Raw genomic sequence first — 26,318 nt, 5'->3', positions numbered from 1 at the left:
GAATTTACAATCTCCGGTAGGGGCGTTTATTGCCTACCACGAATGTGAGTGAATCATTCAGAACCCCTCATGCTGCTTCCTGCAAAAAAGCTTGGCCTACAGTTTGAATATGACTCAAATGATAAGTTTCTTGAGAATCTTGTCCTTTCTTTTTTTTTCTTCACATGTTTCAAAGGGACATGAGTTTCTCATGTTAAGGAATAAGAAAATAAACAAAAATGAAGGTAGGGTTCAGAAATTGAGGATTGCTTTAGTTTTTCAGAACTGTTAAGCTGCTTAGAGATCAGCTAGCCCACTCCTGCATTTTATAGCTGAATAAACACCAGAGATGTAAGATTTAACTTAGATCATTCTGGTGCTCATCCAGTATTCTTTGTACTGTACTTTACTAAAACCCTTTATAAGTGCCAGGTACAGAAATAGAACCCAAACCTTGTTTCATTGACATCATGAGCAGTACTGCCAAAATGCAAGTTCCCTTATATAGCTTTTATTTAATTGAAATAACCCGTAGAGGTATTACCTTCGTTTAGTAAATAAGGAAACTGAGGCTTAGGGAGTAACCACTCTTGCTCAAGGGCACACAGATCGTAATTGGGAAGCTGGGATTTGACCTGACTCCAAAGCTGGATTCTTTCTCTAGCATTTTGCTGTCTCCCACCTGGGGACCTATGGAAAATCTGGGAGTTGGGCATTAACTTTCATTTTTCATGTTTGTTTTGGGCTTATATTTGAAGGTTCTCTTGAATTTGATTCCCTTTGCAAATTTCACAAAGGGTCTTGTAAATGTGCACTTTAGAAGGAGGGGATGAAGCATAGTGTCTGTATCACTGGGAAACCAACTAACTATACAGCGTCTTTCAGACGTACCCGGTTGCATATGTAAAAGTCTTAGCTTCAGGTTACCCTGTCTCTCAGCTGATATATGGTAATGAGTGTTAAATTACACATACACAACCCCTTGCAAAAAAATGAAACACCGGGATGGCAAGACTAGCAAATGGGGTTGACTAATTCTAAAAGTGAGCATTTAAACTTTATATAATTTAGAGGCAGTTCTAATCCTTGAAAGTAGAGGCTTTTGGTGATCCCTGTCCTCCAACACCACAAACGAATTTTGCCATCATGCTAGAATTTTTTTCTAATTTGTCAGTACATGTGAGGTCATTGTTTCCTTTGTATTTTCAGAACACTCAATATCAAGTTCTATTGTGTCCTTCAGGGGAAGACTGACTTTGAGAAACACCTCAGATATTCTGTAAATACACTGCTTTATGCTTTTAGTTAATATGGTGAACACTTATCTGATATAAAATTGTCCCTTTACCTGTTCTCCCAAGGAGTTATATCCTCAAAAAAAGGACAATTCAAAAAATGTAACTTACATTCCATTGAGGAAATGCTTCTTTAAAAATATGCTGCCTTTGGGAGAAATGAAAATGTAGAATTGAGTTAATGTTGATTCAAACTCTAAATTGTGTCCTTGTCTTAAGCACATCTCAAGGGACAAATAGCGTACAGTATTTTGTAATCCTCACTCCCCCCGAAATCAGATCAGCAGTTTGCTCAAGTCGAAAAGGCGAAAAGGGCTCAGGTGCCCAGGGCACAGCAAAGTAAGGTGTTTGCAGCAGAGTAAGGATTTTATTGCAAGGTGCCAAGCAAGGAAGTGGGAGATAAGTCTCAGATGCACTCCAACTTGGTCTTTTAGTTAAGAGTTGGTTTTTTGTTTTGTTTTGTTTCTGTTTTTGTTGGTTTTTTGTTTTTGGGGGGTTTTTAGCTGAGCCGCACGGCTTGTGGGAATCTTAGTTCCCTGACCAGGGATTGAACCCGGGCTCTCAGCTTGAGAGCATGGAGCCCTAACCACTGGACCGCCAGGGAATTCCCTAGTTAGGAGTTTTTAAAGGGGAAAGAGAGGGGAAGCTGGTGGTTAATCATGCTTTTGTGACTTTTTTTTTTTAAAGATTATTTTCCAATCAGTTACACAAGAACTACTTTATAGCTACTTTATTTATTTATTTTTAGCTGTGTTGGGTCTTCGTTTCGTGCGAGGGCTTTCTCTAGTTGCGGCAAGCTTGGGCCACTCTTCATCGCGGTGCTCGGGCCTCTCACTATCGCAGCCCCTCCCGTTGCGGGGCACAGGCTCCAGACGCGCAGGCTCAGCAGTTGTAGCTCACGGGCCCAGTTGCTCCTCGGCATGTGTGATCTTCCCAGACCAGGGCTCGAACCCGTTTCCCCTGCATTAGCAGGCAGATTCTCAACCACTGCGCCACCAGGGAAGCCCTTGTGACATTTCTTAATCATAGTTCCAGGAGCCAGGCTGTCTGTGGTCTATGTGCCTCCTGCCCGGTGGTCTGTGACCTGGTGGTCTGGACGTGGAGCCTGCAAAGGTCATCTTGTTCTGAAAACAACTTAGACTTGTGCATCAGTGATGTTATCAGAGGTTACAGTCTTCAGATATCTGGTACTGGTTAATTATTACTGTGCAAGCATGGGGTAGAATTTAGAGGAGGAAAAAGAAAAGGGAGAAGGGAAAAAGTTTAAAATCAAAGCTTTCTTAAAAGCTGGTTAATGGACTCAGGTTCAAATTTCTGATAGTTTGAAGCTTTATATTCACTTGTTGTTTAGACACACAAAAAAGATATGACCTAGTCCATCTTGTCGGTAATGAGCTAACCCAGTCCTAGGGGAAGACAGATGGTACATAAATGGAATTGGACTGGTATTTATTATAAAGCGTTGGCAACCTTTCTAATTCCCTTGCATCTCAAAAGTTGCGTTTTATTCTTTTTCGCAAGGGCAAGTCATGTAGCTAATTGGAAAGAAATGCATCTTGTGTAAGTTAAAGGATACTGGTCTTCTGGATTAAGAATTTAAATTATGTTTACTTTCTACCCTCATTGAGCTAGTCATCTAAACGTTAGCCCTTCAGCAGTACTGCATGGTATATAAGTCTCTAGTAAGGTGTCAGTAAACATGGAATACCTGCTGTATTCCAGGTACTAGGCACAGCACAGTCCAGTGGAGGAGACAAGTGAGGCAGCACTTTCTTTGGCACAGACAGGGTACCGTGGCTGGGATCAGAGACAGTCTTGTAGAGAAGGTGATAAGATTTGAAGGACCAGTTGAATTAAGCAGTAGTAGGTTTGGGAGGGGCAGGTAGAATGTAGGACAAATGCACACATAGGCAAGGAGGCAGTGAGAGAAGAGAATGTAGCTTTGGGAGAGCTACAAGTATGTCCTTCTGGCTGGAGGGGGTAGGGTGTTGGCAGGACTGAGTGGAAAGAGATGAGGCCCGAGAGGTATGCGGAGAGGTATGCAGGGGCCAGATCAGGAAGAGCCTCCTTGTACTTGGTTCTGGGGAGCTTGGACTTTGTCCTGAAAGCAGAAAAGAGCTTTGGAGGCTTTTTTTTTTTTTTTTAGCAGAGTAGTGACATAGTTTTTAATTTAAGAATTAAGAGCTTTGATTTGCTTATCTTTCTTTAGAGAAGAGGCCATTCTCCCTGAAGTGTGGCTGCCACCTCACTTTGGGGTCTTCAGTGCTACCTGTAATTGCTGTCATCACAGAAGGTGTACAGTGGCTGTGGATAGTGGGCAAATACTAGCTATTTTGGGGCTACCTGGTGCTGATTTCCTTATGTCTGTCCTTACAGTAAAGAAGGCATTTAAGATTTGTGGTATCAGCACAAATCTAGGTGTACCATGCCCAAAGGAGCCATTTCTAAGCTATTTCTGGTCCTTTTGGAAAGACTGAGTTCTAGGCACTGATGTCTTCAGAAGGGACTTTCTATAAAGCAGTTAGTTTAGACATGATTGTGCTGAGCAGTCTGTCCCTGGGACTCTGGAGAAAGCTTTTCACTCGTAACTGCTCAGCTCTTTTCTTTGAGGCTGCATGGGGGTCTTGTTCCCAGCATGCTCTGGGTATACAAGAGAACTGCCATGGTGCTGTGGGTTGGAATTCGGAAAGTTGCTTTTCCTTCTACAACAGGACAGAATTGTGTGTCTTTCTAAAGCTTTTGGTAAAATCCTCCAAGAGAAAAGGCACTGTTGTCTAGATCTGGTGACTCAAAAGTATTCTTGGGGCCAGCCCTTTCTTTCCAGTTTCCCCCTTTACACTGTAGTGGGCCTCCCACAGTTAATGTCAGTTTCTGGCTGTATCAGTTAGCTAGCCTTCACAAGGTGGAGTGGCTTCTTTCCTGCACACTTTCCACGGAAATAGAAATTTTTTCCTGTCACGACAACTACTGACTTTTTGGTTTCCTAGGAGAAGATTGAGTTTAGCTACTTTTATCTGTGGCCAAAATGCAGAATGAAATGGGTTTTTTTTTTAAGTGGTAGTTATAGAGATTTGTCTTCCCAAGGGTTTTTTAAACTATGCTAGCCTCCGCCAAGCATCCTTCTCCTTAACATCCAGCTCAGCTCTATGCAAGATAAAGGTTAAAACCAGCCACCACAGAAATTAGCAACAAATCCTAACAAAGGTCTGTGTGTACATAAAGAGTCTTATCCCTGAGGGTAAGAGATTTTAAAATGTCCCTCACAGTAAGTTATCCACTCCCCACACGCAAAACTCTTTTCCTTATAAAATGAACACAGGAGATAGTCATTCCTTTCTAAAAGGAATAATAAATATGTACAGATAAAATTGCATTCTTTGGAACTTCCCTGGCGGTCCAGTGGTTGACTCCATGCTTCCAACACAGAGGATGTGGGTTTGATCCCTGGTCGAGGAACTATGATCCTGCGTGCCGTGTGGCGTGGCCAAAAAAAAGATTTAAAAAAAAAGTTGCATTCTTCAGGGGTGTGATCCTTAGATGAGATTGTACAGGACAGTTATGACTCGTGTCTGGAAAGATCAGGACTGTCGTTACTCTTCATAGACGTTGAGAGCCAAATTATCAGCCCTCATGCTCTGGCCTTCTTGGCTTATTAAAAGCATTTGCGACCCTTCAGCTGTCAGTTCTGTTTCTGCTACCTAGTTGCACATCTCGGTGGTGAATGAATACTGCCTATAAACCTGTGAACTCCCAGATCCCACTGGCCTTTCTGAAAGGGCTTCTTAGACAGCATCTTGAGGGCTTGTTACTGGGCAAGTGGAGTGCCTTTTTACGTTCATTATCCCATTCTGTTTCAGTGACCTAGTGAAGTGTAGGTACTATTATTCCTAGTGTCCAGGAGAGGAAATCACATGGTCGGTCTCAGCCGAGGCTTTTGGCATCCTGAGCCTACACTTAGGGATCTTTTTGGACAGTTTGTTTACCTTTGCTTCTTGGCAGATATTTAACTAGTTAAGTGCTTTAGGATGCTTAGTTGCTAGTTCCTTTGAAGTATTGTATTTGTTTTGCCTGGGATTGACCTCCTGCTTCTGTAACCTGGATGACGAGCTAATAAATTTTGTGTATCTGAGAAACTTGAACTCGGTGCTCAAGAGCCAGAAGGACAGTGCTGCTGTTAGCTGTTAATACTAAGAACAGTGACTGCAAGTGATATGCTGGTTGAAATCTTTATGTAATCTTTTTTTTTTTTTTCTGGCCTACTACGCAGCTTGCAGGATCTTAGTTCCTGAACCACGGATTGAACCTGGGCCCTTGGCAGTGAAAGTGCGATGTCCTAACCACTGGACCGCCAGGGAATTCCCTGAAATCTTGATTATAAATGGGAAATAACTTTTTAACATCTAGCCAAGCGGAGAGAGAGAATGTAAATAATTTTTGCTCAGATCTCTTGAGAAGATTGAACATCTCTGCTTAATTTTTGCTCAGATCTCTTGAGAAGATTGAACAGCTCTGCTATCTTAGGATCCCTTTATCTGTACTTCACACTACCAGCCCTCGGGTATTCGACCTATACACTTTTTGGGGTGCACATTGTTTTTTAAATATTGAATCTGAATGCCTTTACCTGGGTCTTGATTCCTCTCAGTCTCCTCTCTTCCATAGTCCCCACCGCATATTACCTACCTACATATTGTGTTACCTGCTGTGTTTTGTCCTGCCTGCTTTATTGATTGACTTGGCCCTGGAGGCGTTGTTTGCTGCGCCTCCTGAGTGTGTGATTCTAACTAGCCTTTGGTGAAGGCGCCCTTGGGTGTTTGAATAAAACCTGGTGTTGGGGGGTGGTAATAGTGACTTTGCTCTGTCCCCCAGTCTGTATGCCTAATGTTTCCTTTGGGAGAGAAGACTTGCTGTCTTCATTCTAAAAGGTAGCAAGAAAGAATAGGTTGCCTCTGCCAGTCAATGATGCACTTCCACCCTCCATGGCAGGAGAAGTCAGAAGTCTAGGCTAAGGGTTCAAGTGCCATGTCTGAGTTTTGGGCAAGTCACTACCTACTGTCAACGAAAAAATTAATCAATAGTCAGTCTAAGAAAGAAATGGAAAATTTTACTCTAGCCAACCTGATGATTATAACCCGGAGACAGTCTCTCAGAGAGCTCTGAGAACAGTTCTGAAGAGGTAAAGGGAGAGGCCAGTAGATGTGTGATTTTGGCGAAGGGGTGCATGTACTTCAACCACACATCTTGGTAGAAGGTTACTGCTGTTCACGAGAAACAGGTAATCTTAGTTAATGGTTTTAGTGCTTTCTAAGTATGGGGAGATGTGAGAAACTGGGTCCATAAAATTTTCTCCTGAAAATATCTGAGGGCCATTTCTGCCAGTTTTCCCAGAGCACAAAATACCTCATCCTGATCTTCACCCTGAATTCTTTTCAGGTGTATTGTAGGTCAGTGACTGCAGTGGCTAATGGCTTGATTCTTGCAGAACTGGATGGTAGGTAACATTCTTTATTGTATAATCCCTTCCCTTTCGGTCTTCATTTCAACCAAGGTTTGGGAGGCATTTCCTGACCAATTTGCCCCATGGCGCTAGGAATGCTCATTCCCAGGTCAGGTGAGGATTTTGTTGATAGGCCACTTAATGTGCTATTATTCGACTAGGCCCTGTTAACAGTAACCAAAAGCTTCTGGACCACCTGACTTACTAGCCTGTTATGGTCCAGGAAATGGTTCCCTCTTGTTGCTTCTTCCTATATCTAGGGTTAGACTATTACAGTCATTGATCTTACAGAACTGTATATCTGGTCAGTTGTTTCAAGTGACCTAGTCATCATTAATTTTGTTGGAGGCTCAGTCATACATTTGGTAGTGCAAAAAATTATAATCTTGTAAAACAGGTAGAATACAAGTAATAGAGCTAGTAACGTTAATAAGGTCATAAGTAAGTATTTAAGCTGAGAACTTGCATTAGGTGCAGCCCAGTATCTCCCCAGGTTGTCCGACCAGTCTGTTCTGCACCAGTCAATGTGTTTAAGGAAACTGACATATTGGCATTGTACATAAAGTTCACCGAAGATGTCTGCATGTACAAGGCAAGTGGTAGGTCATTCTGACTCCTTACAGGATTGAGAAAGGAATGTTATCTACTAAGGAGGGGCGTAGCCCACACCAGAAGAAAAGTGGATCTTTACGGTTGAGCAGGTATTTCTGCAGTTGGGAATGTGTGGTTAATGCATAATACAGGTGCACAATGCACACTATAAGGGGAGGGAGGAGGCCCAAATGGGCAGAGGAATCTTTTGTGTTTAAATTTTTCCTGTTTTGTCTTAAAATAATTTTTATTTCATCACTACCTTTCAGCTTCGTTTTTCTCATTTGTAAAATTAGATTAATAAAATCTGCCTTGCCTGGTGATGAGAGTTAAATAAAGCATTGAGTAAATAAAGCATCATTCAAAGACAATGCTGGAGCAGAGCGTGTTGTTGCTCCGAGTGTGAGGGCTGCTCTCCAGCCATTGACAGTGTGGCCTCTGTCCCATTAGGGTGCAACAGGACTGGCTGAGGGGTCCCTTTCTTGGTGCCCCAGAGGACTAATATGTATATTGTTTACTCTAAGAGTTGTATTGCTTAGTGTTGTATGAAAAGGGAAAGGAGAAAGCAATAATAAACATGAAGAAAGGGGACCCCCATTAGACTCTGCTTCCTGTTTTATTCCAGGGGTTGGGCTCACCACCGCTACTCCCACCCCTGCCTGTTCCACTCCTTTAAGGTAAGGGACTGTGTGGATTCCCTCCCCCATGGAGACCCTCTGAAGAGGCACTGGAAGCAGAATAATACATTGTCTCAAGACGGCAAGTTACAGAGTTTTTGAGGGATACATCTAAATTGCTAGGCCTGGGGCTTCCCTGGTGGCGCAGTGGTTGAGAATCTGCCTGCCAGTGCAGGGGACACGGGTTCGAGCCCTGGTCTGGGAAGATCCCACATGCCGCGGAGCAGCTGGGCCCGTGAGCCACAGTTACTGAGCCTGCGCGTCTGGAGCCTGTGCTCCGCAACAAGAGAGGCCGCGACAGTGAGAGGCCTGCGCACTGCCATGAAGAGTGGCCCCCGCTTGCTGCAACTGGAGAAAGTCCTCGCACAGAAACGAAGACCCAACACAGCCATAAATAAATAAATAAATAAATAAGTATAAATTGCTAGGCCTGTTCTGGAAATTTGTTCCTTTGGGGCACTTCTTAGATTTAAGATCTGGACTTTGGAATTGAGCTCTGCTGTAGTCCTTCCTCAGGCACTGTGGGCTTGCACTCACCTGGCTTGGGGTGCGCAGGCAGGCAGGGTTGGTGATCCCTGTCAGTCTTTATTCTGCTTCTTAGTTCCTGCGGCCACACACCAGCCACACTCCTGAACCTTTTTGCTTCCTCTTCTTGAGGTTTAGGGTTCAGTTCGCTCACTTACTAGTTGAGTAACCTTAGGCAAGTCAGTTAACCTCTGAGCATGCAGCAGGGGTGCTGTACATCGCTTGAGTTGTGGTGAGGATTAGGGTGGTGAAGGAAGGACCTGGTGCCTTCCTTACACATACCTGTGGCAAGTGTTTGGAGAGTGCGCGCCCACCACCACTACTGTGAAGTGCTTAAGGCAGCCTTAGATTTTATTTGAAACATGGAGAGTGTCACTGCCTTTGGATCCAGATAGACCCAGTTCATATTCTGGCTCCACCCCATAGTAGCTGTGGAACCATGGTCAGGTTACATACCCGCCTCTGAATTGGTTTGTAAATCATTTGTAAAATGGGGATATATCGCTAAAATCTTGTTTCATAGGATTGTTCCTTGATTTATGTGTTGGGTACTGTTTTAGGCACCCCAGACAACTGCAGTGAATGAAGTTTCTACTCTCATAAAGCTTACTTTCTAGTGCAGAAAGATGGACAATAAATAGTAAATAATATTTTATACACACACACAATGAAGAAAAATAAAACATAAAGGAGCATAGAAAGTGACTGGCAGGAGTACCTTTTTTGTTTTTTTATTATTTATTTATTTTTTTAATTTTTTTTTAATTTGGCTGCGCTGTGCGGCTTGCGGGATCTTAGTTCCCAAACCAGGGATTGAAACCGGACCCTCGGCAGTGAAAGCGTGGAGTCCTAACCACTGGACCACCAGGGAATTCCCCAGGAGTACCTTTTCTTAAAAACGGTCAGAGAAGGCCTCTCAAATAAAGATAGGCTGAGAGAGCAAGCCATGTAGAAGCTGCAGAAGTACATTGCAGGCAGAGGGAACGCAAGTGCAAAGGCTCTAAGGCTAAATTGTGCCTGTTTTATCTAGTAGGAATGGGTGAAAGAGAAAGTGGCAAGAGATGAGGTCAGAGGTAGCAGGGAGCCAGATCCAGTAGAGACTAGGAGGCCATGGTGGAGATCGCCTTGAAATAGGAAGCCATGTGAGGGTGTTAAACAGAAGTTAACTTGGTTTTTAAAAAGGTAGTTTTGGCTGCTGTGTGTAAAATAAACTGCAGGGGCAAGAATGGAAGCACAGAGACTAATTAGGATACTATTACAAATGACCATTCAGGGGCTGTTGGTAATTTGGACCAGGGTGGTCACAGAAGCAGAAGTGTTGAGAAAATTCAGGGTACATTTTGAAAGTAGAACCAACGAGATTTGCTGATGGTGGGTGTGAAGGAGGCATCGAGATGAGTGCAGAGTCTTTGGCCTGATCCCTAGAAGACTGGAATTGCTGAAACGGAGTGGGTAAAGGGACTGTGGGAGGAGCAGGTTTGGGTGATTGGGTAAAATCAAGAGTTGGGTTTTGGACACAAAAGGTTGAGGTACCTTTTGAAATCCAAGTGGGAATGTCAAGTTGACAGTTGTGTATCAATGGTTTTAAAGCTGTGGAACTAGATGAGATCAGTTAATAAGCCAGCTTGGATACAGAAGGGCAAACTCCAACCTCAAGGGATCAGGAGAGGAAAAGGAACCTATCTTGTTATAGGAGAAATCAAATATGGAATGTGAGAGGGAACTACCAGGAGAGTAGTGTCTGGAGGCTGAATAAAGAAAATGCTTTATGCATTCTATATATAAAAGCTTACTTCAATTAATGGACTTCCCTGGTGGCACAGTGGTTAAGAATCCGCCTGCCAATGCAGGGGAAACGGGTTTGAGCCCTGGTCCGGGAAGATCCCACATGCCGCAGAGCAACTAAGCCCGTGTGCCACAACGATTGGCTCTAGAGCCCGTGAGCCACAACTAGTGAGTCCACGTGCTGCAACTACTGAAGCCCGTGTGACTAGAGCCCGTGCTCCACAACAAGAGAAGCCACTGCAATGAGAAGCCCGCGCACTGCAAAGAAGAGTAGCCCCCTCTCGCCGCAACCAGAGAAAACCCGCGTGCAGCAACGAAGACCCAACGCAGCCATAAATAAATAAATAAATAAATAAATAAGCAAGCAAGCTTACTTCAATTTAAAAAAAAAAATGCTTTAAGGAAGGAGCATTGAGCAGTGCTGAATGCTGCTGAGAGGTTGGGTGAAGATTTGGAATTTACCAGTGATTTTGGCCAATGACTGCATGTCTTTGGCAACTTCGACAAGAACAGTTTCAGTGGGACAGTGGGGCTTAGAGAGCTGGATTGAAGTGAGGTGGTGAATGTTACCCAGAGCAGGGCCTGAGCCAAACATTGGGTGCTGGATGAGTGCTAGTTGCTGTTATGCCAACATGACAAATAGGATCCACCAAAGTAGGTCTTGCACATCAATACACACCATGCCTCTTGGGTCCTTAAGGCACTCAGTCAATAGTTGCCGACAGATGAAATGTACAACAGAGGCACATCTTATTCTAAGGTTAGATCTAAAGCAGTGTTGTCCAACAGAAGTATCATGCAAGCCACATAGGTAATGTAAAATTTTCTAGAAGCCACATTTGAAAAGTATAAAGAAAGAAGTGAGGTTAATTTTAATATTTTTAATTTAATCCAATATACAAAGTAGTATCATGTCAACATATAAATATTGAAAATGTATTAATGAGCTATTTTACACTCTTTTTTTTGTACTAAGTCTGGGAAGTCTGCTGTGTATTTGGCACTTAAAGCACGTCTCAGTTTGGATTGGCCACATGTCAAGTGCTTACCAGCCACACGTGGCGGTCACCACTGCACTGAGTGGTATAGCTGGATCTAGTGCAGAAGAGAGTGTGCCCAAAGGATTCCCTCTTCCTGGGCAGGCGCAGAGAGGTCCAGAAAGCTGTAGCAAACTTGGAAAAGAAAGCAGGAACTGGTTGTTCCTTATGAGCAAATATGAATTGTTTGGTCTTTACAGTGTACCACCCCAAAGCCCTTTGTGGTTTTCTGGTGTGCCTAAGTTCTTCCAGTTCATATCTTGCTGGCCCTAGGAGTTACAACTAATTTTATGCAGTAGCTTTTTGAGTAGTGTTGATACCAAATATGTTTTGTTTTTTTGTTTTTCTGGGTTTTTTTTTTTTTGGCTGCTTTGGGTCTTTGTTGCTGCACGTGGGCTTTCTCTAGTTGTGGCGAGCGGGGGCTATTCTTCATTGCGGTGCGCGGGCTTCTCATTGCAGTGGCTTCTCTTGTTGCGGAGCACAGGCTCTAGGCACACGGGCTTCAGTAGTTGTGGCACGTGGGCTCAGTAGTTGTGGCTTGAGGGCTCTACAGCACAGGCTCAGTAGTTGTGGCTCATGGACTTAGTTGCTCCGCAGCATGTGGGATCTTCCTGGACCAGGGCTTGAACCCATGTACCCTACATTGGCAGGTGGGTTCTTAACCACTGTGCCACCAGGGAAGTCCCCAAATAATAAGAACCATTGCTGACTGCAGCTAAAGTAATCTCAGATGGTTTTCCAAACCTAGATTTTTTAAAAGAGAGATGGATCCATTATCAAATACCTTTCTAGGTTTGAATATCTCCATTTAAGAAGTATCTTATTTGGGGTTCCTTTTTTCTTTCCCTCTATTCATGTTTTCATTCTTTCTCCCCAACTTTTTTATGCCCCTTCTCTTCTCCTTAAAACTCTAGTCCTTTAAGTTTCTGCAGCTTTCCCTGACTTCTCATGGCAGGCTCGTCCCCCCTTCATTTCTCTTTTCAAAACACTGTTGATACAACCAACATGGCAACTGTGGTTTATCTGTCTTCTCCCACCTGGCTAGGCTCTCCTCATCAGCGGGGATTGCCTTACTCATCTCTGGGTTTCCAGCTTCTAGCACATCTCCTACTTTATAGTAGGTTTTCCATAAATGCTCGTCTCCAGCTTTTTTTATCACAGTAAAGCAAAAGGAAAATGGCCTTGAGATACATTAACAAAGTGTAGACTTCCTTAGGTAGGGAGGGAGCTTTAGAACTATATCCTGTGCCCTACAGTGGCCCACATAATTAAAGTGGAATGTTTTCCTTGCTTTGGGAGTAACAGAGGAAGGAGGAATGTTTTGTGGGAAATGGAACCTTCAAACAGACTAACCTGCATCTGTATTAAAAAGGCAGCTGATGGCCTAGCTGTGCCCCCACAGGTCTTCTTTGTCTCTCAACTTCTGATTTCTGCCTTTTGCTTTTTCTGAATTACCCGATCATGTTTGCTCAGGAGTTGAGTTGATTTTTTGAACTTGACAGTGATCCTGAAGCATCACTGTAAAATCAAACCTGGGGTGGTATGACTTTGGGTGCTTTCCTCCCTGTTGTTAGTCGGGGGAGGTAGAATAAGCAGAAGCATTGGAGACGGCCAGCCCCACTGGGGCAGGACAGTGTCACTGCCATGCCACTGATGTAGAGAAACAAGGCAGGGATGAAGCACAGAGTTACACAAGTCGATATGAAGGTTGTTTGGAAAAGTCTCTATGGATTGCACATCTGGACTTGAAATGACCAGTGGTGCACTTTAAAAGATACAGAGACCTTTTTATCCGGTTTTAGACCAGATTTTGCTGGTTGTCCCCGTGAATTCTTTTTGCTTTATTCCTGAATGAAATTGAGGTCCTCATGGAAGGAGCCAGAATTCCATCCTTGTGTGTGGTATGGAGACACCAGTGCCTTTCTGGGGAGACTGCTCTCCAGGAGGCCCTGACACAGGCAGTCTTTTAGCCAGGGGAATGGGCCCTGATATCCTGCCCCAAACTTAAAAGAGATTAGGCCCCGCTTGGGCACTTCCTGCTATGGTTGGAGTTCGGGAGCCAGAACGTACTTGGAAGGTGGTCTCACCATCTACTCCTTGACAGCGTCTTCTCTTTGCTTTTCATCAGGACCTGTCAGGCTCTGGTTCTGAGAGAAACACTTGTACTTTCAGGACTCCTATCTCTTCAGATCCCCCCAGTGGTCTGCTTGTAGATGCATGCTCCCCAATTTGGGACAGCTGGACGAGACCAGATGAGCCTGTGGGGCATAGTGGTTCACAGGGAGCCCAAGACCAGTCATTATTCCTTGAATCTGAGAGGAAAATCAGAAAAGATCCTCTTCTGAAATGGAAACTGACAAAGAGAGACAAACTGTCCCGGAAAAGTCACTTAAATAGTAACTGTTGCTGATAAAAAGATGTTATTTCCTAACTCAGAGCCAAGATGTCTTAGACCTCCATTCAATACAAGATTACTTGGATTCTTTGGAGTTGTGTTGGCTGCATTGGTGACCAGAGGATCTGGGTTATCAGAGAGAGGGGTGCTGTGGTGGAGCAGGACACGGTGCGGTGGGGGCCCTGGGGAGCTGGTAGCAGGAGGTCAGGCTCCGGAAAGGACAAGACACCTCCCCCTGCCCCCCAGTGTAACAGATCAGGATTTGAGTTTGTTCACTCTCTCCTGCGAGTGTGGCTAGTATGAATCAGCTTCACCATCCCTAGGTGAGCTGATAAAGTCTGTTTTTTGAGACAGTAAGCTGTAATGGTGCTGTATTTGCTGTACTTTACACCGAGGCCCAGAATAACCTGTTTCTCTCTTCTGCCTTTTTTTCCTCACCTCTTACCTTCTCACTTTTCTTTTTTCCTTTCTCATCCGCCTCTTAGTGTTACAGGAGTGAGGCTCTCACTGTAGTCTGCCTGCCCTTGCACATACATCCTGGTCCTCTTTGTTGCTTCTGCTCCTTTTGAAGGTTGTGGCTGGGTCACGGCTTAGGCTGTTTGAGGCGTCTCCTCCCCTCCCATGCTTCCATTCCCAGCTCTCTGCTGGAGGTTCACGTGAGCATAACCATTACAAGACTAAGGGCCTCGGCAGCCAGTGAAGCTGTGCTGCTTCCCTGGGTGAGCTGAATTTGCAGATGTTGATGTCTTGTGTCGCTCACCCGGTGGCTGTGGCTGTGGCTGTGGCCTCCCCTCTGCCTCCCATGAGGACCAGCCCATCCAGAACCACCTTGCTCCCCACTGTGGCTCTTCATGACCTCCTGCCCCCATGCTTGCTTTCTTTATGGTTTCGCTTGTTCTCTCAGACCAAGAATCATGTACCTCATTTTTGTAGAGGGGTAGTTCCACAGGAGAAGTGATACCTGTGCTTGGTAACAAGAGATCTTTTGTTTAGGATTTTGACCCAAAGAGAGGAGGCCACCCCACTTAGCAGAGAACATCATCTTCTGGAGTCTCTTCACTGCTACTTGACAAAAAATAAAGAGCTTTTCTGGAAGGAGAAGCCATAGGAAATCAAACTTTCTTAGCACCTCCCCTCTGATTGCTTATGCCCTAAAACTTGCCTTGTGCCCCGGTGACACTTCCTCACTCAGAGCTGAGTTATGAAGTGATGAGCTTATGGGTTTCTTTCACTAACACAGAAGTCCTTGGTCCTCTAACACAGGAGCCTTGACCTTGGGCCGGGCCTCTGTGCATCCTTTTAAAAAGAGAAGGTGCCCTTAGATAACTAGACTCTTCGTTGGGGCCCACACCTAGATGCTTCCTCACACATTCTGAGGCCTGTTTAATTCCTTTGGGCTATTGCATCTCTGGAGGAGACAAGCATTCTCCTTGTAGTGCACCCTGTAGGAAAGTTTCCACTTGGTCCAGCTCTTCAGAGCATGAGTCTGAGAGCAGATTGATCGCAAAGCCTTGTCCAAGGAGAGAATGGACTGACTCATGATACCTGGACACACTCCATAGTGAGATGCAGTGCCCTCTCCAGCTGCTGGCAGAGCACCCCTCTCCTGCTTGGACGGCTCTGAGCGTGCTGCTGTACAGCTGGCCATCTGGAGATGGCCAGGATCCGCGCTCCACCAGAGAGCTGTTGGGTTTATATCTTGTCCTCTCATCTGATGGAAGAATTCCTCAACTCTGATAAACCATCCTGTCTGACGCGATGGAGATTCATGGGAGTATTAGTTATTGGAGTGCCAGGGAGCAGTGTAGGATTCAGGGGCTATATGGAAGAGGGGATCAATATCTAATGGCTTTAGCAGCATTTCCAAGGGTTTGAGCACTCGTGGGGGTGTGGCAGCACGGGACAGGGCCTCCAGAGGCCGTAGTTCTAGGGCTGCCTCCATGATGTACTACCTTGTGACCTTGGCTAAGTTCCTTAACCTCCCTGAGCAACTTGCCCTCATCTGACAGAGAGGGATACAAGCTACTTTGTTTATCAAACACGGTTGGTATGCCAGTAAATGAGTGTTTGGGAGTGTATTGACAGCCATTAAGCATTATAGTCCATATGCCCTCTTGAAGGGCTTCTTTCCACCCAAGCTGTATTTGCTAGGCTTGGGCAGATTCCCCGTCTTCCCTAAGACCCTAGAGAAAGAAGGAAGCGGTTTGCCTTCCTGAGAGGAAACCCGGATGGGACCTCTCAAATTCAGCCACTGTAATGTGTATTTTTCCACAGTGTTTTAAAAAATCAGCTAACGTATTAGGCCCATTTGCCTCTTATGTCTTATTTGGCCCTTACGGAGATATGAAAGCCAGAGTTCATGTAATGACGTTTAAAAATTTAGAGTTTTCCTATAAAAATCTCCTAAAATAGCAGCTCTGGCCCTGTCATCCAGGGCTTGGCTGCCTGTCTGTAGGGGGAACGAGTGTTCTTTGGTACCTCATAGTCCCCTCACCTCCTCACTGTGCTCCCTGCATATGGAGTTTGGTTCCTTGCCCGCCTGTGGAAGCATTTGATTTTGACCCTGTTTGAAGACACCTAAATCCCACAGATGTGAAACCTTGCACTTATGATGGAGAAACTTGAATAGGAAGTCTCATCTTCAGATTGGAGCAAAATGATAGTGTGGAATTTTAAAACTGCAAGTTATTTGTGAAAAGCCCGTAAAAGGTAGTGGGCATTAGACTAATGTGAAACATAGTATTTCCTCAGGCAGTAACACTGTTATTAATACAAAAATTTAGAAGAATTACATTACTGACTGTGCTGTGGGCATAGATTCTCTTTGAGTGCATGTCTGTCTGTTCACAGAAAACATCTAGGTCATTCTCTTACCCTCCGTGCACCATTTCTATTCAGTCATTAAACAGCCATTGGGTGCCAACTTGTGTTCCATGCTTGAGTGAGAGGTTTTTGTTCTTGTGGCTTCCTACCCCCTCCCTAGAGTTGATGGTGCCCTCAGAATACAGTTTGTTGTGCTTGCCTAAATATACTTTGGGTCTTTCATAAAAACGAAAAATTTTAAACACAACTCAGCATCAATCATAATGAGTGTCAGTGTCAGACTCGATTTAAATTCAGCTTCATATGGTTAGGCTAGCTTCATCTTGCTTACAGGAAACAAAAATAAGGACATGGAGAGACAAGAAGTAAGAGAGGAAAATATATTCCAGGGGATACTAACCAAAAAAAAAAAAAAAAAAACTGGCATAGCTTTATTAATGTGAAATAATAGAGTTTAAGGCAAAGAAAATGACTTCACAATGATAAACTTTAATGTATTAGAAGGAATAATTCTTGATTCTTTCTGTAGTCCATAGGTCAAACCAATCAGTAAGAATGTAGAAGATTTGAATAATATGGTTAACCAGCTTGAACTGCACAGGAAATACAGAGCATTTGTGAAAACTAGCTACACGCTGGGCTCTGAGATGGAACTCAGCAAATTTCAAAAACTTTTTACTAAGGTAGTCATTCTTAACATTTTGCAAGTAACAGACTCCTTTGAAAATCCCATCCATCTTATAAGTCAGGGTTTCTCAGCCTTGTCACTGTTGACATTTGGGGCTAGATAATTCTTTGCTGTGGGGCTATTCTGTGCATTGTAGGATTTTAGTGGCATCCCTGGACTCAACCCACTAGGTGCCAGTAGCAGCTCCCCTCCAGTAATGACAACTAAAAATGTCTCCAGACGTTGCCACACGTACTGATGGGCAAAGTCACCCCTGGTTGAGAACCACTGTTATAGATCTACTCTCCAGAGAAATACATAATTTTGCATAATCCAGTAGCTGGGTGGTCTTGCCCTTGCTGGTTGGTGGAATGTTTTTTAAGAAAAAGCAGTGGGACAGCCAAGGAGCCTGGAGGTTTGGGCTGTGCTCTGCGCACAGCTTCCCTGTCCCGTGCATGGAGGCTCGTACACTAGGCTGTGGAGGAGTTCCTGGTGCTGAGGGCCTGAGGACTCTGACTTCCATTCACTTCCACAGATGTTAGCCTTCTGTTTTGTTCTAGGCCTTTTGCTAGGTGCTACTCACAGAGTTCAATCCATACGAGTAAGAAAAATAGATCATAAAATATGTGACACATATGATCATGAGGGAATGTGAAAGGGAGAGCTTATGTCTGAGGAGCAGGTGATTAACTATGGGATCAAAGAAGACTTCAGAAAGAAGAGGTGGACATTCAAGCTGGGTTTTGCAGGATAAATGGGAGTTTGCAAGGGGGCAGAGATTGCAGGCAGGCGGATCAGCACGCTGGGTTCTGGGGGTTGCCACAGTTCGGTTTTGCTGTGGTGTAGCACAGGAACAGGGAATGTGTGGGCGAGGCATGCTTAGGAGCTTGGACTGGATCCGGCAAACAGTTGAAGTGTTTTAAGTGGGGAAGTGACACAGTCAGACTTAATGTTTGGAAAGTTGATACAGGTGGCTCTGTGAAGGACTGATTGGTGACCAGACCAGGAGACTAGTTGGAGGCCATGCAAAGAACCCAGCTGAATGATGAGGTCTAGAACTCTCACCGCAGCCACGGGGATGGAGGGAGATGAACCTGCAGGGAGTCAGGGCCCCAAATCCCAGAGTCTCATAAAGGGAGGGCTGCATCCCTTACTTCAAAGGACACAGTAATGTCCCTGGTCAGAAAGGATACTGCCCTTAGCTCTGAAAATAAAGACGTAAGTTTTTATTTGAGAGAGATTTTTTTCCACTTTTTATATACATTTTTTTCCTCTAGGAAATAGACAGACGGTTGGAAAAAAAACTGAAGATCACACAAAAGGAGAGGTAAGGCTGCTGTCTGGTCTGAGGGCTCATGCTCTCTGCCATGAGAGCTGGGCAGTCAGTGGTGTTCTCCAGCTGGCCGTTAGATACCGGCAGGTCAGGCTCCTGGGCAGCGAACCCTTCCCTTAGGGACACGGTGGCTGCGGCTTTGGCAGTGAGGCTGGAGTGTTGCACCTGCCTCCTGCCTTAGTGGGCACCCTGTGTGAGGTGGGGGGTGACAAGTCAGAAGGCTTGGGCTTGAGGCCTGACTCTGAGGTTTGGAGCAAGTTGTTTCCCTTTTTGGACATCACTTTCTCTCTCTGTGACACGAGGAGGTTGGACAGAAGATTTCCCTGGGCCCTCCGTGACTTGGTGGCTTGGGGCATTACGAGGGTATCCTGGAAGAAAAGATTCTGGGGAATTCTTCAAGACCTTTAAGGATAGCTTTTTTCTCCCACCCAGGCAGCAGAGGAAGTGGGTTTCCGAAGCAGGTGAAAGTTGACTTCAGCAGTCTGTCTTTGCCCTGGTAACCTGTCAGCTTCCCGCAGGGACAGGCGGCAGGGAGGAGGAGGAGGGGAGGGCCTCTCTGGACTTGCCTGATGGGCTGCACAGCCGTCCCCAGGGAACTGGGGGTGCCCTGCCCGTCCGCTGACTTTTCCTGGCTCCCTGCCTCTGTGATCCGAGTGCTGGCTCCTTATGTGTCTGCTTATCTCAGCAACCACACTAGCGCCTGGTTGCAGCCCCCTGGCCATGCTGTCCTGTCCCACCCAAGACCTGTTCCAGCTCCCGTGGCAGCAGCCCTCCAGTACCTACTCCTCCTGACAACCACGGCTCTGAAAACAGGCCCCTGAGCGCTGTTTGGTTTTGAAGAGAAGCTAGTTGACTGCTCTGGGGAGGGTCTTTGTGGCTGTTGAGGGGTGGCCGTTCCTGCCTGGATCCCTTGTTCTCCTGTGGCTTTTGTTTCTTTCCCTTCCTGTGTCGTTTTCCTCCTCCCCTTGTGGACACATTGCCCGATGTGCACATCTACCAGCCTTGGACAGTGCTTTTCCTTTGAGCACTGCCAAGCACTGTTTCCAGGGTCGTCCTTGACCCCAGCCCCGCCGCGTCCAGCAGACCGGAGAGCCCTGGTGAGGGAGGGGTCTCTGCTCAGAAGCTCTTCTGAAGAGACCATCCAGTGTCTGGAGTAGCTTGTCTCTGGGAGGCACAGGACACTCACCAGAGGCTGAGGCAGTTTGGTAAATCCTGTCTTGATGCCAGGCAGGGACGGCGGAGCTGGCTCCTTTGAGTGTTCGGTCTGAGCGCATGTCGTGGGACCTTGACTGGGAGTGAACACTTTGCTGATCCCCAAGCTAAGGGGCTCCCACCGCACCGGCCTGTTACACGCGGGTCTGTGTAGGGAAGCTGGGGTTTTAACTGAGGCCATTGGATTCTGGACAAGAAGTGTTTTGCCACAGAGGCCCAACAGTGGTTGATGTGACTTTGACGAACACGGGGATAGAAGTCCCAGAATGAGGTGATGTTCCTGCCCCCCTTGCCTGGGGTTCGGTCTGAGGAGCAGACCTGTGGGCTGCGTGAGCTTAATGGGCAAGGTTGCTCTTTTGAGAAACCCTTCTTGAAGAGTGAGAATTTTGATGTCTGGTCAGAGGCCAGAGAATAACGAATAGAATTCGGAGGGGGAGGGAGAGAAAAGTGGTGAGGGGTGGGTGTGGGACATGGATGGGGCCTCTGTAGTCAAGGGTAGGACTTGTGAAGCTGTGTTTGCTCTTTGTCAGCAGGAAATCCAAATCTCCTCCCAAAGTGCCCATTGTGATTCAGGACGATAGCCTTCCCACGGGGCCCCCTCCACAGATTCGCATCCTCAAGAGGCCCACCAGCAACGGTGTGGTCAGCAGCCCCAACTCCACCAGCAGGCCAGCCCTTCCCGTCAAGTCCCTAGCGCAGCGGGAGGCAGAGTACGCGGAGGCCCGGAAGCGGATCCTGGGCAGCGCCAGCCCCGAGGAGGAGCAAGAGAAACCCATCCTCGACCGGTGAGTGTAGCTGGCAGGGGTGACCTGCCAGCCAGACCTGACCACTCCATCAGGCCACCTTGAGGAGGAGGAGGAGAGTGGCCTGGCTGCCTGCAGAGTAGTGAGAAGCAGGCAGAATCAGGGCTGGAACCATCGTGGCTGCAGCTGCCCACCCCGGCTGGTAGGGCTGGTTTGTTGTCTGCACTGGCTCGGGGACTGCTCTGAAAGCTTTGCTGGCATGCTGCCTCTACAGGCACCAGGGGGCAGTGTGGCATACAGGGTAAAGGCATGGACTTTGAGTCAAAATCAGCCAGTTTGAGCCCATCTCTGCCACTTAACTTCTTTTTTTTTTTTTTAATATAAATTTATTTATTTATTTATTCACTTATTGGCTGCGTTGGGTCTTCGTTGCCGCGTGCGGGCTTTCTCTAGTTGTGGTGAGTGGGGGCCACTCTTAATTGCAGTGTGCGGGCTTCTCATTTCAGCGGCTTCTCTTTGTTGTGGAGCACGGACTCTAGGCATGTGGGCTTCAGTAGTTGTGGCACGCGGGCTCAGTAGTTGTGGCTCGAGGGCTCTAGAGCGCAGGCTCAGTAGTTGTGGTGCACAGGCTTAGTTGCTCCGCGGCATGTGGGATCTTCCCAGACCAGGGCTCGAACCTGTGTCCCCTGCATTGACAGGCGGATTCTTAACCACTGCGCCACAGAGGGAAAGTCCCTCTCTGCCACTTAACTTCTGCTTAACTTAGACCTACTTAACCCCTCTGTGCCCTCGTAGCCTAGTCTGAAAAATGGGATAATGATCGTACCTGCCTCGTCCATTTGTTGTGCAATTAAATAAGTGGGTTCTGGATGTTATCTTTTGGGTCTTACAGTGGCCCACTGTGATGTTTCTGTGAATTTTCTAAATTCTTTTTTATTCCTGGCATTTTTTATCTTTGCAGTCCTAGAGGTTGTATTATGTAAGTTTGTCACCTCCTGGTAAAGCAGTATTTGTTGAAACAGCCTCTTTCTAACTTTGAGAATCCTCCTTGGAGGATTCTCAGCCTCGGTATATTCTGGGACTTGAAGTGCTAATCTGTACCTTATTTCTACGCCTTCATTATTTTGATGGACTTCTGTTATCTCTCCTGTAAGCCTTCGTTTGGCAAAGTAGAAAAAGTCCATTTTCTTTTAGTTTTCCATAGTAATATGAGTCAACCATTAATCCCATGATTTGGAGAGAAGCAGGAGAGCAGCAGTGGCGGGTGCCAGGTCACTCTGATGAGCTCTTGATTAGAGGTCTTTACCTTGGCCCGACCTCTGGGAAGTCTGTGCCATGGAGTTCTGTGGAAGATATGCTATCCACGGTCACTGCCTCTGTACAGGATGGGCCCTTGAGCACTTCCTCTGCCTCCGGGTGAATGATGGCGAACCAGCCTGTGGGGAAGAGTGCTGCAGGCACTAGAGGTGAACATGGACCGTCCACCCCACCTGCTCTCAGGGGCTTTCCAGCTTGGAGCTGCACTGAGTCTGCTTGCCAAAGAAGCAGGCTCAGAGAGCCAGAGTTGGCTAATAGCCACTGTGACTTCTGCCGCAGGTGCAGAATTGGTTGATTTTAAGATTTGCGGGCCTCCTTTATACCCTTTTTCAGGCCTCACTCTGATCTTCTTCCCTTCAGGCCAACCAGGATCTCCCAACCCGAAGACAGCAGGCAGCCTAACAATGTGATCAGACAGCCTTTGGGTCCTGATGGGTCACAAGGCTTCAAACAGCGCAGATAAACGCGGGCAGGGAAGGATGCCGCCGCCACCGCCGTCACCACCTCCTGGGTCGTCCGCTGCGGGTCGCACTGCCGTGGCAGACAGCTGGACTTGAGCAGAGGGAACGACCTGACTTAACTTGCACTGTGATCCCCTTTGCTCCGCCCACTGTGACCTTGAACCCCATGCACTGTGACCTCCCTTCCCCCCCCTTCCCACTGTGATTGGCACGTCTACAAGGGCTGTCCCAAGTCAAGGGAAAGGGAAAGGGTGGGGGTTAGAGGAGGGTTGGGGGGACCCACCAAGGACTCAGAGTAGAGTCAGACAGTGCCACTTGGCCGCTTGGGGTGAAGCCAGTGCCAGCAATAACAGTTTATCATGCTCATTAATTTGGGATTTCAAACCACAAATGAGAACTCCCATCCACCCACCCTCAAGTGCATGTCTTCATCACTTAAAAGCAAGTTCCATTTTGAAAATATCCTTTCTTTTTTTTTTTTTTTTCTTTCCTTCCTATTTTTGTTTGTTTATACAAATATTTGATTTGCAAAAAAAAGTACCTGGGAGGGGTTTTAGCAGTTTAATGAATTTTTAATTGAGAAAGGGTAGTTTGGTAGTCTACTTAAAAATGTTTCTGGGCAATCCACTAGAAACATTAACCAATAGGATTTTGGTGAGCTTAGCTTCTGTATTCCTTCTGCCGCCGAGAAAAGGGGCAGGGCTCTGCAGCCCAGGACAGATGAGCACCCCATGCCTATACCTCCCTCCCACCAGCTAAGTCCCAGAGCATCTGGGCCCTACCTGGAGACTGGGCTAGCTCTATAGGCTCAGAGAGCCTGGGGAGGGTGCCAACCCCTCACCTTTAGTATTTTGGGAGATAGGGAAAGTGAACAGACTTTCCCTTCCAAAACCCCTCAGGGTGGTTCCCTACCAGCTGGGCTTACTACTTCTAGAAGAGGGCAGGGAGTGAGGCTGCACTCCCGGGCTTTAGGAGTGAGGCTGCGAGCCTTGCTCAGTATTTTGCTGTCAGCACAAGGAAAGCCAGGAGAGAGTCTGACTCCAGGACTCTGAGCCTCCTGCCGAGTGTGGTCAGAAGGTAGGTGGGTCCTCCCACTCCAGCAAGGCTTAGAACTCTCAAGGGTCTGTGGAGCGCCATCTCTGTTGATGGCATCAGCTCAGTAACTCTACCCGGTACATTTCCCTTGTGAAATCACTGCCTTGGGAGCAGACCATTCTGAATAACATTTGGGGAAAGACAAGCTGTGCATTGTAAAGATTGGTAATGACAGACTGGTTCCCCATAGGCCTAGGTTACCCTCGACCCCTTTTTCCAGAGCAAGGGCCTGGAATGAAGGCAGTTTCCCCTCTGTCTTTGGAGCCTGGAGATTTGCGTTGGCTCTTTGAGGTGGAAGAGGCTTAGGGGGCCCAGCCCAGAGCAGCTGTGTGTGTACAATCTGGCCCCTCTCAGGCTTTCTGATCTCTTCCGTTGCACTTCGCCTTATGTCCCTCAGCCAGCCAGATGGCCTCCTTGCTCAGCAGATGAGTTTTGGAGTGGTTGGTGTGACATTTGTGATTAGGGCAGCTCGCGGTGGCCAAGGTGGCAAGCTAGGTCTTGCAGGCTCACTCCGCCTTTGGTTTGCTGGCTCTCAGCCTTGCCCTGTGGGGATGTCAGCCGGGCCCAGCAAGCCTTGGCCCACTACATCTTCCCATTAGGAGGAAAGGTCAGCTGTCGGTTAAGTCAGTAATTAGTCCATAGCACAGGCTTATAACTGTGTGAAGCCAGGATATTGTCCGTGAGCAGAGCTGGAACAAAGCTTCAGTCAGTAAGAACCCGCAGAACGTTGAATGGTGCCCACATGCTGTTCTGAGGGGAAATGACCTCCAGGAGTGGGCAAGGGAGAAGGTTGCTGCTGTCTTTACAGTTCCACTGCCCTGACCAAGTTTCCGCATTCTAAACGGATAGTGTCCGTCCCTCATGTAATAGTGGTTTCTGGCCCAAGATGAGACTCTCCTTTTCAGCTGGAGAAGGTACAGAGGTGGGCCAGGTGGGAAGGCCAGAGTGCTGATTGCTCAGCTGTCGGGACCACCTGTTCTTGCTCCCCTCCTCTAGTGGGATCCAAGGGGAGGCTGGCTGATGGGTGTCTGTGGATCGAGGATGTAGTGGGGACTGATGCTCCCACCTCCCTCCGGCCAAAGATGGGGCTCTGCCCGCTGTGTGCCTGCCACCACCCATCAGCGGTCATGTCCTGGCTTCCCAGATGGAGATGTGACAGGCAAAATTTTAAAGAGAAAGAAATGAAAACAGGAAACTATTGTGTTGGGGGGAGGTGGGAGGGGAGATGAGAGAACGGTTTGGATTTTGTGTGTGTGTTTGTGGGTGTTTTGGGTTTTTTTTGTGGGGGGGGGTAGTTGTCTGTAACTTTCCTTAAGTGCTTTTTTTTTTTTTTTTTTTTTTTTTTAAGTTTTTAAAAGTAAGCTGCAGGCTTTGGCTTGGAAAACCCCAGGGGAGTGGGGGGCAGAAACCTGAGGCTGCTGCCCCTTTATCTGCCTTCACGGTACTGTCCCCTTCCCCCAGCTCCTCCCTGACTCTGTGAGCCAGGCCTCAGACCTTCCAGCTAACCGCTTCCCATGAGCCACTACTCTGATGTCAGCCTATAACCAAAGGAGCTGGGGGTCTGGGCCTGGTGACCAACCCTTCTCCGCCCACTCAGTCAGGGTGCTCCCCACCTGCAGGCAGGAGGCAACACCCTATCTGCTACCATCAGCCCCTTCCAGAGCCCACTGCCTCACCCCGCCCTGTCTAGCCCAGCCATACCCTGCTCTGCCCCATCTGGGGATGCTCTGCTCAGGGATGGGCCGGCAGGGCTGCCCCAGCCTCCCTGGTAGGCAGAGGCTCTGGAAACCTCTGGGGTCCTGTTTTCGGCCATGTGATCCTAGGGGTGCATATGGGCCCCTTGGGTATCTGAACAGAAGGGCATGGGAGGGAGGGCCGCACCCCTGCAGTCCTGCTCTGCTGGTCTAGCGGGTAGCTGCCCACCCTACCCCACCCCGCACCGCGGGCTCCTGAGTCGGCAGATTAAGCATTTTATAAATTGTATTTTAAATACATGTTTTAAACTTGTCAGAACCTTGTCCTCATTTCAGTTTCTGGCCTCCTAACCTCTTGCTCTGGCTGCTTGTTTAACCACTGGGAAGCTATCTCTGCTCAGTCCTAGGGAGGGGCTCTCTCTTTGAGTAATAGGACTGGGGTGGTGTATGGATTGGGGCCACAGACCCACATGCTTAGGCTCCAAGGGAAGGGCACCCCTGGGTCCTGGCCCTCTGTTGGTGAGAGTATGGCTGAGGCCCCTCCCGCCCTTCCACAGGGTCTGTCTGTTTTAGGGGCCAGGGTCTTTCCCAGGTACTTCCCTTATGTTCACCATTCCCTTCAAGCAAGTGGGAAAGAGAATTCCTGCCCTCATGGGGCTCCTAGTCCAAGGCGTGGAGACACCCATCTGAGGACAGTCCCAGTTCTGTGCTTTGAGAGTGCACAGGAGGTCAAGACTTTGAACCCAGGGCCACCTCTAGCAGGACTCCTGACCCTCGGCAGGGTTTTGAGGCGAGTCTTGCTTCAGAGGCGCTGAAGCCTGAGGGAGGCTGAGGCCCTCCGCTCTGAGAGCCGAGTGGAAGGGAGAAAGCCTGGGGCCTTCCCTGGCACCAGGCACAGGGGCTGAGGTTCTTGTTGTTTATTGGCTTACCAGGCCACAAAAGCAAAATCCAGCAGCAGTCCCTGCCTGATGACCCGTCCGTCTGCAGGCCCTGAACAGCTGCCCAGAGTCAGGATTCCGCAGGATCAGTGGGTTCGAGCCGGCACAGAACTGAGCCACTTTCGGCTGTCAGAGCTGGGTTCCCTAGGGAGAGAGGTGGAAGAGAAGGGTGGGAGGAAGTGAGCCACCCCATGTGCCCAAGGGGAGAGGAGTCCTTCCCAGGGAGGTGATGGGGCCAGCAGTCGGGCTCAGAG

At 47.3% G+C, this 26,318-nt stretch overlaps 2 protein-coding genes across 7 annotated transcripts in view; one reads left to right on the top strand and one right to left on the bottom strand.

Moving 5' to 3' along the window:
• The window catches only part of SZRD1 (SUZ RNA binding domain containing 1), a 27,002-nt gene extending 1,557 nt beyond the window's left edge, over window positions 1-25,445 (top strand). Inside the window, exons 2-5 of one of the 6 annotated variants that reach the window (XM_082393727.1) lie at window positions 6,708-6,765; window positions 18,549-18,598; window positions 20,350-20,601; window positions 22,237-25,445. In XM_082393727.1, coding sequence (XP_082249853.1) covers window positions 6,763-6,765; window positions 18,549-18,598; window positions 20,350-20,601; window positions 22,237-22,339 — 408 coding nt within the window. In that variant the 5' untranslated portion in view covers window positions 6,708-6,762 and the 3' untranslated portion in view covers window positions 22,340-25,445. Of the gene's footprint in view, window positions 1-6,707; window positions 6,766-18,548; window positions 18,599-20,346; window positions 20,602-22,236 lie in introns of all 6 variants that reach the window. The other 5 variants (XM_082393726.1, XM_082393725.1, XM_082393724.1 and 2 more) reach the window with 5 other exon arrangements.
• Window positions 22,773-26,318, bottom strand: part of SPATA21 (spermatogenesis associated 21) — a 37,560-nt gene continuing 34,014 nt past the window's right edge. The window contains exon 15 of the mRNA XM_082353618.1: window positions 22,773-26,208. Within this exon, the coding sequence (XP_082209744.1) occupies window positions 26,151-26,208 (58 nt within the window). The 3' untranslated portion in view covers window positions 22,773-26,150. The remainder of the gene's footprint in view (window positions 26,209-26,318) is intronic.

The sequence above is a fragment of the Balaenoptera borealis genome, assembly GCF_965194805.1.
Source record: "Balaenoptera borealis genome assembly, chromosome: 1".
In the NCBI taxonomy this organism is placed as follows: domain Eukaryota; kingdom Metazoa; phylum Chordata; class Mammalia; order Artiodactyla; family Balaenopteridae; genus Balaenoptera; species Balaenoptera borealis.
Note: the sequence above shows the minus strand (reverse complement) of the source record. Positions and strands in the feature narration are given on the sequence as shown.